Source organism: Myripristis murdjan, chromosome 9 (genome assembly GCF_902150065.1).
Source record: "Myripristis murdjan chromosome 9, fMyrMur1.1, whole genome shotgun sequence".
Taxonomy (NCBI): Eukaryota; Metazoa; Chordata; class Actinopteri; order Holocentriformes; family Holocentridae; genus Myripristis; species Myripristis murdjan.
In genome coordinates, this window is record NC_043988.1 from 26,864,942 (window position 1) to 26,885,832 (window position 20,891).

The 20,891-nt window shown below is 40.8% G+C and overlaps 1 protein-coding gene across 1 annotated transcript; it reads right to left on the reverse strand.

Annotated features, from left to right (window-relative positions):
• Positions 1 to 16,097: 16,097 nt before the first annotated feature.
• On the reverse strand, positions 16,098 to 19,358 carry LOC115365146 (zinc finger protein 501-like). Its single transcript, XM_030059973.1, has 2 exons — positions 19,096 to 19,358; positions 16,098 to 17,435 (listed from the first exon to the last, which is right to left on the reverse strand). The coding sequence occupies exons 1-2, from the start codon at positions 19,316 to 19,318 to the stop codon at positions 16,423 to 16,425; spliced, it is 1,236 nt and encodes a 411-aa protein (XP_029915833.1). The 5' UTR covers positions 19,319 to 19,358; the 3' UTR covers positions 16,098 to 16,422.
• Between the last annotated feature and the right edge of the window lie 1,533 nt (positions 19,359 to 20,891).

Sequence of the window (20,891 nt, forward strand, 5' to 3'; positions counted from 1 at the left end):
GTAAGTGGAAGTAAGATCGGAGAGTTGTTTAAGTGTTAAGTCACTTTGGCGGAACATTTTCACATTCCTAGCAATTACGAACATTTGCTGCCTTATTAATTCTAATCATCAGGGATGTTATGACTTTTTCCAAATTCGGGATACTGGTAATTGCAAACAGGCAAAATTGCTTGAAATAGATACAGAAAACATATTCTTATTTTTGTACAGCAACAGCTGTGTTGCAAAAAAAAAAAAAAAAAAAAAAAACCTACATGCAAAATATGCATGTACATTTAATGCATACATATATTAACCAAATTCCTGATTCAGTGTCTCCAAAACACAGAGGCCCCCTTCTACACAGTAAAAGTATCCCGCAGTTTATAATTTTACTGACTTAAATTTCCTGGTATTTCTGTCAGAAGAACTGCAATTTGTTACTACAATTATTTTATGTTAGACTTATTTATGGAATTGTTTACATAATAACTATATAATAGCATACAACTTGCACTAGTTGTCAGCCATTTCCTAGCTATTAGTTTGTGTTCGTCCTGTTAAGCGTTTAGTTTAGTTCATTAGGAGACAGAATATGGTGCAAAATAACAGCTTTATCAATCATTAGGTGTTCATAAATGTACTTCTGGACAATGTTCGTGTGAATCTTTTGCCTCCTGTCATCCTTAACCCGTCCACCTCCACCAGTGGTAAAATGTGAATGTAATAATGTTCAGTGAAACATTACATTATGGAAATTACCAGAGTGAGTTTTCTGTCTAAAACTGTCTTAAACTCTTTGAGATGAGAGTTTCAGGAGAATTAGGGTGAGAGTGGGTTCTCATACATACACACACATACAGGTACACACTCACACATACACACATGTACAAAACACAGTATTGTCCAAAAGGCAGCAGGCATACTGTGACACCCACTCTCCAGCTTGGTGGCCGAGTGATGTCAGCCTGTGGAATAAACACACACACACACACACACACACACACACACACACACACACAAACTGACACCAGCCAAGCTAAACCTGTGTCAATGAAGGCAAGAAGTTCATTTGAAGACAGGGTTTTCTCTTTGAAGTAGTGTCACCCGCTTGGAAAGCCAACACCGTTGTGAGCTGAGGAAGATTTACAACCTCTCCGGCTCACCTCTGCTTTCCCACAGCTGTTTTTACACACTCCTCTGATGGCATCACTGCAAGACAACGTGCGAAGGCTGCCACTTCATGACCTAATCCCAAGAATCCCATAATTTAACCAGGTGGAGTAGCTTTAGTAAGTCTGGGCATACTTAATTCACAGCCATTAAATCAAGCTATATTTAACTGGATTTGGTTTGTGTTTAGAATGTGTGAGATCTGGTTTCTTTCTTTCTTTCTTTCTTTCTTTCTTTCTTTCTTTCTTTTCTGTCCGAGTGTCTGATCTCAAATATAAATGTATCTACAGTGTGTAAAGTGCAGTTCAGATCCAAATGACAAACCAAGTTACTGCAACTTCTCCTCCTGTGATGCGGTGGGAGTGGGAGGTGGGGAGTTGGGGTTGGGGTATAGGAGGCTTCTGACTTTCGGCGAGTCAAAACTGCACTTCACTCGTGTCCAAACAGCTAGTGAACTAGGGCCCCCTACTGGTCGAGCGGACTACTCACTGTTGGTCGCTCCAGAGACCTGAAAATGTGTTGTTTTCCTGGGTGCTGTGTATGATTGTGTAATGGTTCCAAAAAGAGATGTAAATGTCATGCATACACACTACTCCACACCAGTGATGATTAAGATTACACACATATACATACATGCAATAGGATACATATACACATATATGAAATACATTAAAATGTGTAAAAAAAAAAAAAAAAAAAAAAACATCTTTCTTGCCACAAACTTTGAGTATCTGACTGTTACTGCTATGGCAAAACAGTCTGGGACTAAAATGAATAGGCAAATGTCTATAACAGCCAGTGAAACTGACAGTAATATCACAAGCCCTGCAAAGGGTTGTTGAGATCAAAAAAAAAAAAAAAAAAAAAAAATCCATCAAATACCAACACCCACCACTGATGTGCACAAACTTTGACAGCTCGCTGATGAATTTTCCTTGCCCTCCAGTCTCCTTTCTCCAGCAACACCTCCATGCAATCCCTGGGTTTTAATGCGTTCCAACCCTGGATCTGTGAAAACTTGTGTTCTCAATATTTAGTCTGAATCATTGCAACAGCAGAGATTCACTTACTGGCCATTGTTTTAGTTTGTGGTCACATTGCGGGTTCAAAATAAGGCCACCATGGCCTAAGAGGGAATTGGTAGGATAACAAAGAGAGACTGCCACCATTACTCCACTCTCCTCTGTTTTGGCTCCCGAGTGGTGGAGGGACTTTCCCACTCCAGTTAGAATGTCACAGTCACTGCCGAAATGTCGCGTTTTAAAGAGGCACATTGTGTCACCTTCACCATACTGACTCATACCCCCTCTCCGCTACTTACTTTAATTGCTCTCAATAAATGTCCCTCTATCTCTCTCCTTTGCTCATATTCCTTCCTGAGCACTTAAATTATTCTGGGGTCACAGGTATACTGCAGGAGCGCTACGGCCCTGACTAATGCACTCATTCCAATTGGTTGCTTGTAAATTTGGTGAGGTAAGAATAAAAGCTTTCCCCGCTATTGCAATGATTATAGGTTGCTGCGGAGAAGAGCATCAGTTAAGCCTGAAATGTAAAATGCACTGAATTTCCATCAGTTTGATTCATGAAGCCCAAAGAAATAGAGTGAATTGGAAGTTTTTAAATGTGACCATCTTCAAGACAGCGTGTTCCCATAAATAATCCTACTCTCTAAAACTGGGCGATTGGGCTCTAAACAATACATTTCTGTAATAAATATATGGTTAAGACAGAGTGAGTGAGCCACAGGATGTGAAATGTGATGTGCTAAGACAGTCGGTTGCGCACACACAGCCTGATATGCATGAGGAGGCAGTAATTTGATGAAAAATGGAGTTTGAATTCAGGTTTAATGGGGTCGACGGTGCAACGCACATTGTTTTCTGCACATGTTGAAAACAACTTGCCTGCCTGAATGAATCATCCGCTTGCTCATAAGCAATCATCTCCAGCATAACTCTTTTATTTGCATCAGCGGTGCAGTTGCAACATAAAGTTTGAACTTGTAATGATTTCTATAGAACAGCTCAGTCACGACAGTATATTGTTATTGCTGAGTGAAAAATGTCTCCAATGTGTCAGCTTTTCAGAAACTAAGAAAAACACCCTTGTCTTTGGCTTGACCAGTGCAGGTTTTTCAGTTCATTTAATTGGCTTTTTCACAAATCTAAGGTTTCTCAGCTCATAAAGAGCCAGGTAATCATAACATGATTAAAATATGATAATCACCAAAATTGGAATTGCATGGTTTTTGTCATTTGTCTTTTGATTCCTCCTTTTTTTACAGTGTTTCTCTGTTTCTTGCCTGTGTTACACTATTTTTTTGGCTTTTTCGCCCTGTTTTGTGTGTTCCTCGTGTCTCACCAGACCCAGCCCTGCTTGTTTGCTACTCCACAATTTCCCTGAGTTTAGTCTCATCTGTCCTGCCCAGCTCCCAGTTTTCTCCCAGCCAATCAGCTCCCATCATGTTCTCCAATCTCACCACCTGTGTCTCAATAAAAAGTCTAGTAAGAATTTAAGTCTTTCAGCTCAGCTTTCAGTTTGCTCATCCTCCTTAGTATCCTGCATTTGTTATGAAATCAATGTATTCCTTACTGCAACCTGCCTCTGTTCTGGCATTTGGGTCCACTAACCCGCCTGCATGTGACATTTTTCACATGCAGGGCCTACAGTGTAATAAGGAATTAATTTCTCTACTGATCCTGCTGGGACACACAGTTACAGTTTCACCAGAGGGGTCAAAGCAAAGGGCAGGAGGGGGTTCACCATCCTGCTCGAGTCCGCTTTAACAGTGATAAGAGATGTATTGGCTGTTGTGGAGGTTGATCTTGTAATCTTTTGCTTACTGGCTGCTCTATTTAGCCACAATATGGTAGTATTTACTGTATATGCACATCCAGTTTTCAGATGCGTAAGACAATGTTTCAGCAATAGGTCTTTGTTTGACCCTGATGAGATATTAGGTTGTGATTGAGGTACTGTTTATTTATTTATATATCAAGATAAATTTTACAGTAAACATACAGTGGGGCTTAATATTCTGAGTCCTTTGTTTTGTCTGTCACCTTGAGGCCGTTCCTTCTGTGCTGGCATTTGTAGTTATGATGAAAATCCTGGTTTTGGTCCAGCACAAGCTTAATGCACACCTATTTCAAAATGAAAGGGCATATCACCACTTCATGAGATGTAAAACAATACTGTGAGATCAGTAGTTTAAGGCTCGTATGGCATACACTCACCTAGCCTGCCAGCATGTATTGCATCGCCGTTGTGTCATGCTGAGTTGTGTGGTTATTGCTGGTGGCCCTGACTGAGAGCTGTTAGTAGTCACATGTACCTTTTAGAAACAAATGTATCATAAAAAAAATCCCACATCCAGTTAAAATTAAGGTTGTCCAAAAAATACATAACTTCTTGCAAAAATATGCAAACAAACAAAGCCTAAGCAAAACTAGGGTCTCAAAATTGCTACGTGTGTAACCATGAAATTACAAGGTAACGTAATAGTTTATACAGCTATAAAAACGTAATTATGTACTGTGGCTTTATGAATACTGCGGTTCTCAAAATTAGGTCTCTTAAAGAAGCTAAATACCTTTCTGTTAATTTGTTCCTTTTTCCCAGGCCTTTGATTTGGCCAATGTGGTGAGATAAACGTTTATAAATCATGGGGTTAGCGATTGAGACACTTTCTTAGAGCACACAAGCGTGTCGGGCCAAAATGAATATGGTTTTGATTTGGAGTGCGCGCCAGGGCTCCAGCCAATGCTAATCACCAGGGAAAGCTTGTGAAAACCATGATGGATTTTGCAGGTGCGGTTTTGAGCTTGGGGTTTCATCACAAATCCATCTAAGCTTTTATTTAATTTGGTTAAATATACAGAGTCCTTTTTATCTTTTTATGCATCCATTTCTGACCCACTAGCCTTGTTGGAAAGTATGATATAGCAGGGGAAATTCCCAGGGGTCTTTGCCAACTTTCTTTCATGAAACATAAACCCTACAGTGTGTATGGATCTGTGTGTGCTTTTATGTGTGTGTGAAAGAAAGGGAGAGATGCTGATAGACAGAGGCAACAGGCGGTAAAGCCAGGCAATGTCTGAGTGTGTGGCTGACATAATGATGGCGGCGTGATGAAAGAGCAGCGTTGGCACCGACTTGAGAGAGCAACACGGCATCCGGTGGATATCCAGAGGTGACCACTGTCCAATCCACTTTCCATGATGTTAACATGGAAACAACTGATTTGCTGGAAAAGACACGTCAGCCAGATAACATAGGCTGTGACAGGCCTCGCCCACCTGCTGGGCCCAGTGAGACAGACTGACAGACAGAATGTTGTTAATGAGAGCAAGAAGCTGACCCGCCGTGGCTTTTCTGACCTGTTCTGTGTGTGTGCGTGTGTGTGTGGAAGGAGGGGGGAAAAGGAGCCCACAGATCTCTATTATTCCTTTTTTACTGTAGCAACTTAGCAAGGCATGAGTTCAAGATTCAAGATTCAAGATTCAAGAGTCTTTATTGTCATTATGTAGAACTTAACGAAATTTTGCAGACACTCCCGGCTTCAAAACACACATAAATAGCAAACATAAGTACCGAACATAAATAACAAACCCGCACATAAATAACAAACGTTGAGGAATAAAAAAGGAAATAAATAGAAGAGTCAGGTAGTCAATAAAATGAATAAAAGTGGGTAAAGTGCAGCTTAGTGCAAGTCCAGTCTGATTGTCAGCAGGGGTGTATATGAGAAGGTGAGTATGTGGCTGCATGTGTGGAGAAAAGAGTAACATTACAGGGGAATTCTGGATTGTTCCTATAGATTACGACACAGTTCCAGATAAAGTTTGGAGAACCTAATTTCGGCCCCGCTTGGGGTCGATACTACAATCTGGGAGTCCTGGGAGTACTGAGGAGGAGCCAGCAGAGATGTCCAAAAACATGCCCTTCGATTATTAGAGGGCTACAACCGACCCTGTCTCACAGGAATTTGTACAATAGTCATGAAATTTAATCTACAGATTTATGTCCATGGACACAAATTGTCCTTTACTGGAATTGGCTAAACTACTTCCAGAAGGGGTTGATTTCAGTAAAACATACTCAGGTGGGGAAAGGTTACATTTAGGCAAAAAAACAAAACAAAAAAAACACTTGGTTGAGGGTAGGAAAAGGGTAGAAACACTGGTCTCACCTCAGACTTGAACTCGGTTTCCTGGATGAAAATCATGTAGACTGACCCATCCACCACCTCACCTTCCTCCTAATGTGGATTTTGTGGCTCTCATGATGTATGATGATATGTTACAGGCACAAAATATAATTCTAATTGAAATACGTTTCTTTTAATATTGTTTATCGAAAAAAATTGAGAATTCATCTAGTAGATTTAACCCTTTAGGCACCGGAGTTTTTTTCCCGCGGCTTCTCCCGCGTCTGCCACGACAACCGCGGTTGTTTTCATCCCCGCTACATTCACCCATATTTGCGGTGTTATGAGCCCCCCTGCCACCTCGACCACGTCCCCTGCTTGGCGTTCCCAGAATGCTTCCACCCCGGCCACGCTGAGGTGAAGCATCCGCTATACAATGTGCTGATTGTGGACTATGGCGCGCGGACTCGCCGTCACTACTAATGTCAGTTTCTGCTTCACTGGACAACTGCATGTCTTCCTCCTCGGAATCGGAGTCAGCCAGTACCTGACGAAGTACTTCGTCGACGGTAAACCGACCTCTCGGCATCGTGAGTAAATGAAAAAACACTCTTTCGCTCTGCTCTGCTCTCGCTACGCTCAGCACTACTACCACTGCTTGTCGCAATTTTGCGACTTTGGCGCTTAAAGGGTTAAATTCTGCAACTACATTGTGAACTGCAATGAAACTGGGTTGCTACAACATAACACAGCCATTAAATGCAGCCAGAGCCAAAAAACAAAAACAATGGAAACTGCAAGTTGGACAAATGAAGAGGATTTTGGGAGAAGAAGCTATTCAGCAGGAGATCGACTCGACTCTCCCGGTCTCTGGTGGCATATCATGTTTTTGTCCGATGCTCACAGACGAAACACCAACCTCTTCCATTTTACTGCATTGTTTTCTCTTGCACAACAGCACATGAAAAATGACATAGGTGGTGTAACTGCAGCATTTTTGATTGCGCACTTCACACCCTTCACATTTTCTTCCTCGCAGAGCGGGAACAGAAATAAAAGCCAGTCCCAGAATTTCATGAGTTCTGAGTCGCACATTGGGGAAAGTTCTGGGTTTTCTTTTGTAGTCGAAAAGGGCTATTTGGCTACCTTCACACCTCAAACCTTTATTCATATTTCCAAATGCTGTTCAAATACGAGCTTTCAGAGGACTTTTGAGCCATTCATGGATGTAACCAGTATCCAATGCCAATATACAGCAGAATAATGTCAAAAAGTGACAAAACTAACTGTGTTTCTCAGGCATTGTAGGCAAACATCAAGACCTCTGTTACTGATCAGTTCTTGTAAATACATTCTGTGTATTTTAACGTAAGGATTGTATTAAGTATACTCACTGTCCTTTTATCACGTTTTTCCCCTTTCTTGTTTGCAGTGATGTGTTTGGGTCTATTAATTCTATATTTGGACTGTGTACTATAATCTTTGTTAATTATGCTTTTCATGGCAGTGTTTTGAGGGATGAGGGACCACATGTTGGGATAGGGGAGCGCAGAAATGGGGTATGGATCAGATGGGTGGGTGGTTAGCTGAGATTTCTGGGGCTTAGCTTCCTTTAAATTCAGTGTCATATTTACATCTCCTTTCATGCAATGGATTGGCCCCCCGGCAAGCTTTACATCTGAAAGCAGATCCACTTGTTGGCGAGGGGCATGTGTGCCTCAAGTACACATCTTTCCCACTCATATATAAAAGCCCTGCTGTCAGTTTTATTTATTTATGTTTTTTTGAGTCTCCGTGCTCCAAGGCTTGCAGGAAATAAATGCAACAATAACAGGAAAGTGTGAGTGAGGCAGAGGAAGCTGAACAGCTGATCACATTCAGGAGAGCAGAGCAACACCAGGCCATTTGACCACAATCAGATTCCTCTGCCCCTCTCTTGGTGAAAACCCCTTTGCATGGTGGTGGTCTTTTGTCCATGAATGAATGCAAGTTGGTAAACAGGACGACACTGTGGTCGCCATCAGCCTGCTGTAAAGGACAGAGACATCCCTCCCTGCTCAAACAATAACATCAAACAGCACAAGAGAACACAGCACAGTGTTATGAGTGTTTGTGTCGTTATATTCATGAGTACATATCTAAACTGAGAGTCTCTGAATGCGCCCATGGGTGTGATTCCAATTCCTGGTGACAGGGACCCTGCAGGGAAGAGCTAAACTGGAGGCCCCAGGACCCTCCCACTGAGGGCCCCCTGCTGATGGGTCCTAACCCGAGCCATTCATGTCAGACACAAACACTGTGGAAAAGATCCCTCTCCCTAACACAATCAATTTCTGTAATTTCCATCAAATTTACCTATACTGCACTAGTTAACAAAGTCCCAGTAGTGTGCTGTGCCTCTGATTTCTCTCCATAAGTCACAAGTCAAGATTTTTTCTGGAAATAAAATCCAATCCAGATGTTTTTTCTCGCATATTTACTATTTAAATCAGCCATTAGGAAGACAGTGAGGGTCTGGTTACAGGACTAAGTGCTTTTCAGGACAGTTTGGACCTGTCAGACTGGAGCATGCTCTATCGGTCACATGTCTGTCTGATGATACCAACTGGGTTGACTCCGCAATACAATCAGAACAGAACAGAAAGCAGAATAGAATAGGAAGCCTTCATTGTCATTGCACAGCTGTGCAATAAAATTTAGTGCATTTCCTGAGCGGTAACCTACAATAAAACACACAAGCACCATTCACCAAACACACACATACATATGAAGTGCATATATATATATATATATATATAAAAAAAAAATTAAATAAAAACATAAATAAATAAATTGTATAAAGCATGTATGTATGAGTATAAAATAAGAAAGACAAATGTAAATTGTAAAACTGCACTAGTCCATAGTAGGTCCTGGTTCATTCAGTGGGATTTGTTGAATTTAGTTGAAAGATACAGACAAGCCTGACACTGAGTTATGCAGCAGAGTTCAGCTCTTTTATGGCATTGGGGTAGAAACTTTTCACAAGTCTGGAAGTACAGGTCTTGATAAATCTGCAGTGCCTTCCAGAGGGCAGCATCCAGGACAATTAGTTGCAATAAGCCTTCAGCAAGTAAAGACATAAAATCTCTGCTGAATCAGATCAAGCGAGCTAAATGAGATCAGGAGGATACAGAGAGCACTGATGTCCAAGATCAGGGAAAAACGCAAATGAAAGGACAGACTGAGCAGGATTTTTCTAGCGATGCAATGGAGAAGGTGTGGGATGGCGTGAGGAAGTGGCAGGGCATAACCTGACGGGGGAGACCATTACAGGGAGAGGGAAGGAAAGGATGAATGAGGGAAATCAATTTTTCAACAGATGTGATTCTTGTCCTTCTCTGTAGCCCAGGTGGAGACAGAGCTCTGTAGACTACATGTCTGTCTGGGTACAGTTTTAGCCATACGGTGCTCAAAACCTGCGTAGGACAATTGTGGGACGTCTTGTGTCACATGTTCAATCTCTCCTTGAGGCTGCACAGACCTGTGACACTTCCATCTTACATTATGAAGGTTGTGGAGAGACTGGTGCTGTTGCATCTCAGCCCCATGGTAGTGAAACTGGGAGTGCACCTTGGTGAAGACAACGGCAGCTAATGCATAACTATGTATTAACTAATGATTTGTAAACATAATTATGCCATGACCAAGGTTATTGTAGTTAACTAAAACTAAACTACTTACTAAAAACATTTTAGTTAACGTGTTTTAGTTGAAGTGTTACTAAAATATAAACTAGACTTTAGAAAAAAAAAAAAAACAATATTGTGTACTTATAAATCTAAATAATGGGTTAGAATAAATTATACAGAAAATGTCCTCAGTTTTAGTCTTTATCAGTTATCAATCAAATTTATCAATACAACAAGCATGAGGAGGCGTTGGTGCTGATGTTCACTAAGACTTGGACGTCAACATGACTGAGAGTCTACTCCCTTCACACAGTGTTGGGCTCATATTGTAATATCTATTCTAAACTTCTTAAATCTTGCCCCTGACAAATAACCCCCATATTATAACGATTAAAAAAAAAAAAAAAAAAAAAAAAACCTAAAATTAACACTGAAACTAATAAAAACTAAACTAAAACTCAACATTTTTTAAAAAATAAAAACTAAACTAAAATGATCCAACCCACACTGGAAACAAAGTGTATCTAAACTGAATTTATGAAAAATGTATATAACTAGATGTGTAGTGACCAGTTCCAGAGGGCAAGCAACTCAAGCACATGGTAATTAATACATATGATATCAATTAATACTGTTAGTTCAGAAGGAATTAGTACAAAAAGATTACAACAAATATTACTGATAGTAAGCTCAGGCAGTAGTGCTGTTTGTTCTTGATCATTTAATCATTGATATATTCCTCAACTCATCACAATTCATACATCAAATTATTAACATATGATCGGTTCAAGTGCCATTATCGTAAAGTGTTACCATGTTTGGAGGACAGAGGAATTAGTTCTTACATGTGTGAATTTGTGTTGCCCTTCATTACCAAGTGAAATAACATAATAATAAATAATAAATCAACTTATAGTCCAAGGTTAAGAAAGTTTTGAGATGTGATGTTCTTAACACCGGGTGTCAAACAGGCCTTTCTAGGGGAAAATTCTCCAGCTCACAGGAAGTGACAGGCTTTATCCTTCCACAAGCACAGCAGTTTCTTCGGATGAGATACAAGAACTCTCTAGTTAACATGAGCAGTGATAGTCGTTGTGGCTGAACAAATAAAGAAGACTGCCAGCAACAGGAATTTTAAGTTCATCAACAGAAAATCTGAGGTGAACGGCGCCGCCAGTGTGGAAACAATGTGCGGCCACACTGATGTCCACTGACCTCTGGGAGCTGCAGCCCTTCCCACAGTGTGCGTGACACCACATTTCCTTATGCGAGTGCCTGAATCGTCAGCCACAAATATCTGATATCCTGCTGAGCTGAAAGGTCAAACGCCGTCTTTGTTTCCATTAACCATGAAATCACATTTCTTACACATTTACTAATTACAATGAGAGAACCAGGAGGACAAGAAATGTTTGGGTTTTTGAAAGCTATGTCTGTGTCTCCATATGCTTGGTTGGTGCATGGTGTGTGTGTGTATCATAGGTGTGTATGTGTGTGTGTGTTGGAGGGGTTGTGAGCAGCTGTGCAAACGCCATCTACAGATGATTTATGAGCCAAGCTCTGGGCTGCTAACAGGCTGAAATGACATCGTGGCCACTGCAGCTCTGAACGCCAGAGTGTCTCACTGATACACAGATAGACTCAAGCAGGAAAACACACAGAGACAGAACAATGAAATAAACAGTCGAGAGGTGTCTGCAGTCACTTTAAATCATCACTTCTATATTTCGCTATGCAACAAAACTTATGATAAACTGCACTTTTAACAGTTAACACACTTGGTTTTGACTTAGCATCCTCTCTTGTGCAATCTGTTAGCCTTTGCGTGTGTCACTGAAACAGATACACACAACGGGAGAAACTGTGTGTGCCAGGGGGAGTAAGTGAACAGAAGGGGAGCAAACCCACAATTAGCATATAATGAGAGTTGAACTAAAAGTTGGACGTGTTTTCCGGCCAGATTTCTTAAGCCAAAGAAGATCTGCAGCCAACATCCCTGCGGGAGAAACACAATGAAAACACATTTGGTTTGGTGGTAGAACTGAGCCCTCTCAGGTGGTTAGCTTCAACCACAAGTCCAAGCGCACAGCGGGCAGGCCTCACGGAGGAGGGTTTCATCTTTCACCACAGTGGCAGCCACTGAGAGCAGCATGAGCCTCGCCACGCTGGTTTTTAAGGACGTCCATGCTTTGATTTGATGCAAAATAAATAAACCGAGCGTATAAACTATATCGCTGAATATGTAATTAAATTATCTGACAGGTTTAAAGGATTTTTACCCCACTCTGTCTTCCAACTCAACACACACACACACACATGCACAAATTTTACACAGAGCTGGTTGCAGGTGATCAGTATGATTCATATCTGAAATTCCTTAAATGTTCCCTGTTATACCTCCCTCTGATTCTCACAACCACATCTCTGCACATGTGTATTCAAGGGTAATATATAATGCAAGGATTAAGTGTAATGCCACATATGAACACAAGGTGGTGCTAAAGATGTGTTTTGTGTTGGTGTGAGAGGAGAATTTTAACTTCCTTAGGGACTTTACTTGGACCAAAGTTGTGACATTTTGATTCTATCAGAAAAATGTGTTTATTTGTAATTTAGGCTATGACACACACACACACACACACACACACACACACACACACACACACACACACACACACACACACAAATACATTCAACCATAACAGTTCTCAGGGAGTGGATCATGCACCTTTCAGCAGAGCTAATAAATTTTTTAACATCTTCAAAACTGGTCTGCATTCGGGTGTTTCAATTATGTTGACACTATGACCCAGGAGACTGCAGGCTTTCAGTGCAGCCAAACACCAAGCAGTGTAATCAGCTGGTGTTTGCAGTGTTTGACTGGAGTGAAACTGGGTGGACTCTCAGGTCATGATGGCACAGGATTGGAAAACACCAGGCAAGCTGACAAAAAATGTCTTTGTTCCAATATTGGTTCTCACTAAACCTGACTATCGGTGAATATGCAGCTATCATTTTCTTCCACTTTTACCAGTTTGCATTTAAAAGTGAATTTAAACTTAATCGAGTGGCAAAAGAATTTTCCAGCATTTAGTGCATCATGATTTACTCTGAAGAAATGTTGCTCATCTGATGAAGAACTAAAGGCTAAAGGTTTGGCGGCGCTGTTGTGTTGTCATATATACATATCAGTGTATTAAACTTTCCTTTCATATATTAATTGCACCTGTAATCATCATGTAATTATGTTTTGACCCCTCACGTCCTGTGGGGGGTGGGAATTCAAAGGAGGGCGGGGAGAAATCATGAACGTATAAAAAGAGAAGACGATATGCCTCGCTGTGTTTTGGTTGACTTAATGAACAAAGTCAATAAATAATAGGTTTCTGTTGTCTTATTGTCACTGTAAGCCGAGGATAAAAGAAAATGTAGAGTTGTAATTTGGTCTAGTGGCACAAGGTTTTACCTGCATAGGCTCCAGAGGCGGATCTAGATTTAATGGGAAGGGTCAGGAAACGCCCCGGTGGGCTGCTGCCTGTTGCTCTGGTGACACAATCATTTTATTAATGGACAAAGATCTTGATGGTTAACTCTCTCTCATATACACTGTTCAGTTCAGGAAAAGGAAAAGAAAAAGCTCTGGAAGATGATGTGGCCAAATGTGCCATAATCATAGAGCTTTTTCTTTATCAGCCGAGTCTGCATGTGCTGAAACTGTGACGGTGATGAGACAGGAAATAATTAAACTACAAGACTCACGTCCATAAATCCCTTCTGGTCTGCTCTTATTAAAAAGCCTAGAATCCCCCGCTGAATGATGACTGATGGTTCATAAAACTTTAATCTGGAAACAGTTTGCACTCATCAACACACATCCATGACCACACTCTAAGAGCTTAAGATGGAAATACCATAAAAACAGTATGACCTTAAAATCTCTTGCAGGATATTAAAATAGTAATTGACCATAAAAAAAAAAAAACATTAGCACATCAAATAACCTCAGGCTGATCATGAATTGTTGACAATTCTCTACTTTTTTTTTTTCTAACCTAACAGACAGTTTGTGTTTTTTGAGCTGAACGAAAAGTTAATTGTTTGGCAAATATCGTAAATGTAATATGCCACCACCATTCATCCATAAGTCAATGTAAATCGCAGTTTGGGAAGCCATGTTTGTTGTTTGTCTTTTTTGGTGCATTAACTCCTGTTTCAAGACTATATCGCCATCACTTCATAATACTGACGCTTACACAAGAAAATAGCCTTACAAGACAGTGAAATATATTTATTTACATAAAAACCACCATCAATAATAGCATACTCATTAAAGGTATTTACGAAAAGCTTTGAAAAGTGCATATATTTTCATAATTCATAATTGTCATCAACTGAATGCATTAAATATATGAACAAACACCAAGTGCACAGCAAGCGCGTGGAAAGCACATGGAAGCATGTACTTTGCTGCTGCATAGTGACATGTATTAACATTTTACACAGCTGATAAGGAACACAGTGACAACAACAAAGTCTAAACTATTACTTTTACATGATGGTTTAGGCCAAGGCGCTGATGAGACAGAGCCAGAGCCCGACCTTCAGCCTTTCAGATTTTTTCTACAGCAACTTAGACAGAGCCAGGCCTGTAAGAAGTTATAATATCTCCACATTTCACACACAAGTGACCTACTGTGATTTTGCTATTAACAGTACCATTGTAATGTGTACTAAAATGACAGGGAAAGGGGAAATGAGTAAAGGGTAAAAAGACAATGAGTCTGAGATTGATCACTTTGACAGAAAAACAAAAGTTGCAAAAGCTGTCATTTTTTTTTTTTAATTATACCCCGTACAGATTGTGTGGAATGTGTTGTACACAGTCTGACAGTGGGGTAAGTCTACGCTTATAACTCTTACACAGTTTCCGCTTTTGACACCATTCAAACTTTAAAATGTCCAGCCTGTTCTGACTTCAGTTCCTTGTAAAACAAAAAAAAAAAAAAAAAAAAAAAAACAATTTTACAGTTATTTTTTAAACAATTTAAGTCATTTTTGGCACCAGTAAATCCAGTTATAATCATTTTAAGCTGATTTTTCAACATTTCTTCTCTCCTACTTTCTGCTAGAAACTTACCTTTTACATTATTTGTACTATTCAACTTCACAATGTCTTTTATGATTTTTTTTCAGCTTTTTTTCTTCATAAAATGAGAATCTATGGATGGAATGATGAAACCATGCCCCTTTATGAACTCCTGCTACTCCTTCATACTCAGTCTAAAACAACGTTTTGATATCTTTTAAAGTTTTGCTGCGATTGCATTTTCTACCTATTGGGTGATAGAGTGGCAGTGTGTGTCACGGCCAGAAAACAGTTCCACCATGTTGGAAACCAGCTGGCAAATCTGAGCGCTAAAAGTGAAAATATAACAAACATGTTATTGTTGTTGTGCATCCTTGACAACAATTTTTCATCTTTCTCCTGTCTTTATCTAATAAATTCTGGGAAGGACAGGGAAGGTTTTAATGGCCCAAACTTGGTGGATGTATGGCACTCACATAGGCAAGCAGGCACATACAACTACACTACTGATCAAAAGACCAGTTGAGAAATTGCAAGAATTTACATTTACATTTACAACAGTTTACAAAAAAGGACACCAGTTCCAGACAGTGGATGCCCTCCGTGAAGCCATCTTCACCACTTGGAGCAACTTCCCACTAGCCTCCTGGAAACACTAGCATCAAGCATGCCGAAACGAATTTTTGAGGTGATTAACAAGAAAGCTTTTTTGCCTTTGCCATCAGGAGGTCATGACAGTGTGGATACCTGACAGAAAATGACACTGAATCCACATTTTGGCAAAGATTTGGGCTTTTAAAGGCTGTGGTCTTAAACTTTTGATCAGCTGATGAACAGCCTATTTCAGTTTAATGGTTGTTTGCAATAAATTGCTTACTCATTTTTTTTGTGTGTGTGTGTGTCTCACTCCCATTTCTTCTTTTTGCATTTTGAAGCTGTACTTAGAACCTTCTTAAGATCCAACAGTGCAAAATGTAAATTCTTGCAATTTCTCAACTGGTCTTAAATTTTTGATCAGGAGTGTATATGGGTAAGAATACGGGCTATCACTTTAAATGTGAGAAGGAGAATTTTGAAACGGACACTTTGAGATAACGGGAGCCACTGAAGGTCGCAGAGGATGGAGGTGATGTGCGGGTGGTAAAGCAGGCAGCAGAGTTCTGGACCACCTGGAGTTTATTTTGGAAATTGTCGGGAAGACCAGTGAAAAGGGCACCGCAGCAGTCCAGCCTTCAGGTGACAAGAGCATGACTAAGTGTTTTGGTGCTGAACTGGGACAAGAAAAGGGCAGAGTCTGACGATGAATTGTGGGTGGAAGTAAAGAGTGGATGCAGTTTGTGGAGTCCACATGAACGCTGAAATCACCACACAGCAGGGCCGATTTGGAGAGTGAACAAACAGGGGTGTGTCTTCAGGTGTGAGCGGCTGATGAACCCTTTCCCGCAGGTGGTGCATCGGTATGGTTTCTCCCCCGTATGCGTCCTCATGTGTCTTTTCAAGCTTGTGTTTTGAGTGAAGGTTTTCCCGCAGGTGCCGCATTTATAAGGCTTTTCACCTGTGTGGATTCTGGTGTGCTTTGTCAGAGTTGACCTGACAGCAAACTCTCTCCCACAGGAAAAACATTTATAAGGTTTCTCCCCGGTGTGCACTCGGAGGTGCCGTTTGAGCACCGAATGGAAGGCAAACTTTCTCTCACAGTGAATGCAGCTGTAAGGCTTTTCGCCTGTGTGAACCCTCATGTGTTTTGTCAAGTCTGTGCCACGTCTGAATCTTTTTCCACAAGTGTTGCAAGTGTACAGTTTCTCACCCGTGTGGACTATAACATGCTTACTGAGGTTCGACTGACAGCTGAATCCCATTCTACAAAATATGCATCTCAGAGGCTTTCCCCCTGTCTTAGCTCCTGTGTGTTTTTTCAAGTCAGACCTATGTGTGAACGTTTTCCCACAAGTGCCACATCTAAAAGGCCTTTCACCAGTGTGGGCTCTCGTGTGAGTATTTAAGTTTTCCGAGGCAGAAAACTCTTGACTGGAGCTGTCACACTTGTAAGCTCTGTTTTGTTGTTTTGGATCAGTGCTGTGAGCTGATCCTGCGCTCCCACAGCTGGATGTTTTGTAACCTTCACGCTCAGCTACATGATGGTTGTGAGAGTGGAGGTAGCTGTCACTGTGTGGTTCTGATTCTCCAGAGCGGACATCGGCCTCCTGCTGCACTAAAAGCTGCCCTCCTGCCTGACTGTTGCAGACTTCCTCCTGTTCCTCTTTAATCTGTGGGGACTCTGGGACCTCCTGACCCAGAATGGAGTTGCTCTCCTGGGTGCAGTGCTGCTGGTCAAGGCGAAGCTCGTCCTTACACACAGATGGCTGTGGAGGGTCTGTGGGAAGGACAAAGGAAGCACTCTTAAAACAGTGGTATGAAAAAGGGACATTTGATCAACTAAATATGGACCTATATTTTATATATTAGTGCAGTATCCATGGAAACTGTGGCCAGCTCTCTCTATCAAAGCCGATGTCAGCTATTAATACAGTGTCAGTTCAACTGCAGCTCACAAGGCAAAGTTTAACAGCTGTGGTCTACTGCTCAATTGGTGTAAATAGGGTTATTTTTTAAAGGTGTAATAGGCATGAAAAACAAGATTTTCCAACAGTGAAGTAGCTCACACAGACATGTTTCACAACCTCCAGCAGACTTCTTCTTCATTCTTTTTTAATGACTGTTAGCAAACAAAGTAAGGGTGCATCACTGCCACCTCCTGATCTATAGTGAATATCTGGTTCAAAATTAGTTTTCCATCCTGTAAACTGTTAAATACTGGAGAATACTGGAAAAAAACAAAACAAAAAAAACATCCATTAATAATACTTATGTCAGTGCGTTAAATCTCTCCATCATTTGTTCAGTGCACCTGTCATATAATTATGTTTTGACCTATTGCAATCTCTTGAGTGGCGGGATCTCAGAGGAGAATGGAGAGACACCTGAAAAGAAAAGACATGCTGCATACTTTGCTGTGTTTGGCGGCATTAACAAACGAAAAGTACACTACTATTGTGAAGCACTCCTAACATTTCTTCAAAGGCTGCATTTAGTCACTAGTTGACAAACGTCCTCAAACCCTGGACTGCAGACATTTCTACTGGATTAGACATGAGATATCCTGCAAACAGCGAGGAATAACCTGGCTCTCTCAGCTCAGGCCACAGGCCTACAGTGAGGGGGTCTGCTGGTTCTGTTAGGCTGTAGGGGGCGTAGTTCGGGTCCACTTGTCCCTTTAGAGGGGGGTCTCACTGGAAATCAATACAATACAATACTATGATGACACATATCTCTCATGATTGGGGTAGTCTTTTTCGGGATTATACTGCCCCCTATCCACAGGGCCTGCACACTCACTGGTTTGAAGAGGAAGAAAATGCTGTAAATACTATGCTGTGTTACCCACAATAGCAATGGCATCACAACAAAGGCAACTGTTATATGCAGTATATTGTAAGATAATCAGTTGTGATGCATCACGATATCTCTAAGTTCAGAGGGGGAAAAAATACCCTGGAAAAGGCAAAATAATTTTTCCCTAAGCAGAAACCAGTTTGTGAGTGTTTTAATATGCACAGAGATGGAGACATGAACGTAACACAACAGCTCCAGTTAAAACACCTAAAGTGAACAGGCTTCATAGAAACTCAAATGTGCATCTATGTAAATTAAGCTGCAACCTCAAATATCAATACTTGACACAACTGGACTGATAATGTCTGCTTTATCGATTTATTCACACCACTACTACTCTCCATCACCATCATCATCAAAACACCAAAACAGGCGTCAGTTTTTGCTAATTTGCAGTCTGTACATAATGCATTAATACCACAGTTAGTACTGATGCGACTGCACAGCGGCCCAAAAAAAAAAAAAAAAAAAAAAAAAAAACTATGACCTATGGTTTATTGTTCAGTTGATCAAGCTCAATCGGAATGCATTTTAAAATGGAAACATAAAAATAAACAAATGCAATTTTTTCGGCTACAGACCTATTCTGTGCAGTCTGATCTCGGGTTTCAGGACGATGTCCAGCAGTCTGCGCTGCCGCTCGATCTCCTCCTCGTACACAAGTAAAGTCTGTTCAAACACTCCACATATCTCCTCAGCAGCCGCAGTCAGTCGCTGGTTCACAAACGTCCTCAGACTCTGGACTGCAGACATTTCTGCGGATGTACACATGAGATCGTTTGCAAAGAGCGAAGGGACACTCATCTCTCCCAGCTAACAGAACTAGCCTGCACACTGCAGCCTGCCTCCGGATACTTCCGCCGGACTCTATATAATGTTGCACACATGGGCCTGCAAAACGCCAGCAAGCAATTTTAGTGTTTTTTATGAAGCATGTAAAGACATTAGCAATGAGTTAAAGTGAGCTAAATCCTTTGCAAATCTACATTTGTGCATGAAAAATGTCCCTCAGAATGAATAGATTTATCAAAAACTGAACAAATTAAATTATTTATTATTTCATACTAAGAATTCAAAGTGTTTTATGCAATTATTCATCCTGAGGCGAGTATTCAACAAAATAAACTTCAAATGTTATTTATATAGGCATAAAAATGTTCAATCCTGAGTTTTAGCAAATTCATGCTGTTCAACAGAGGTAGACACTGAAACAATGCACACAGATTATAGAGACTGGGCATATTGTTTATGTGCATCGTATCTGTCAAGTTCCAGCATGCTGGCTCTGCTGGTTTGCAGTGTGATCATGTTTCCCAGCCTCCTCACAGGGACACTGAGCCTTTGCGGCAGCTCTGATTCAAAAAGGAAAGCTAAAGAGCTGAGCTGAGGGTGCGATTCACTGCTCTCTTCCAGGCTGGAGGCAGGATGCAGTGTAAAGCAGGCCAGTACGTGGCATTTCAGATCAGCATCCTCAGTGACAGGTCCACTCAGCGGCTCATCCTCACTGACGAGGGCTGCGAAATGTTTTTCTCCAGTGAAGAGAAAATGTAAAGTGTAATGCCTCATATGAACACAAATTAACACCAAGGTCTCACTGCAAACACAGGCCTGTGAACTATATTTGATGCTCACAAGGTCCAAGGTTCTTAACTTTTGCATTTGTACTTGATGACAACTCTGCGTTCTAGTTACTAGTCCCATTGACTGTCAACTGCTCTTCACAACTGTTTATTTCATTTTGATTGTTTTTGAAACAAGTCAACCAAACACACACCAGCTATTGGGTATTCATAATCCAGTGGTGCCACACTCAGATTAGGCAGTGGGCTGCATTCATTCAAATGAGACCCCAGAGGAGCCGGGTCATTTTTTGCTACTGTCACTACAGCTCGAGTCGACACATGGATGTTTTAGGCTATGTTCTGAGTTATTATTTTCAATAAATCAATTTGTAGCTTACACTGATCATTTAAAAAAATCTCATAAATTTATCAATTTATCATAGGAACCTCTTTTTTTTTCTTATTACACATGGGCAATAATAATTTGGATGCAAATATTTCAATTCAAAAAGAACATTTTGATTTACAAATATGTTAATTTTTTTCACCTTTTCTTCCAGGACATCTTAGTGGTCTGATGAGATGAGCTTACAGGCCCCGGGTTGTATCTGACATCTCTGCTCTTGTTTGATTCCCATTACACACTTGTACTTAATTTCATTCAAGAAAGCTGTGGATGCATGCATGTCTTACTGGCTATAGAGGTGCTCCATTTGGATGTGCTGCCTCTTATGTAGCAGAAAGGCCAGAGAAAGCTGTTAAATCTTAACAGTACCAGACAACTTTAAGTTTAGGTTTTCAGTGTTTACAGGCCA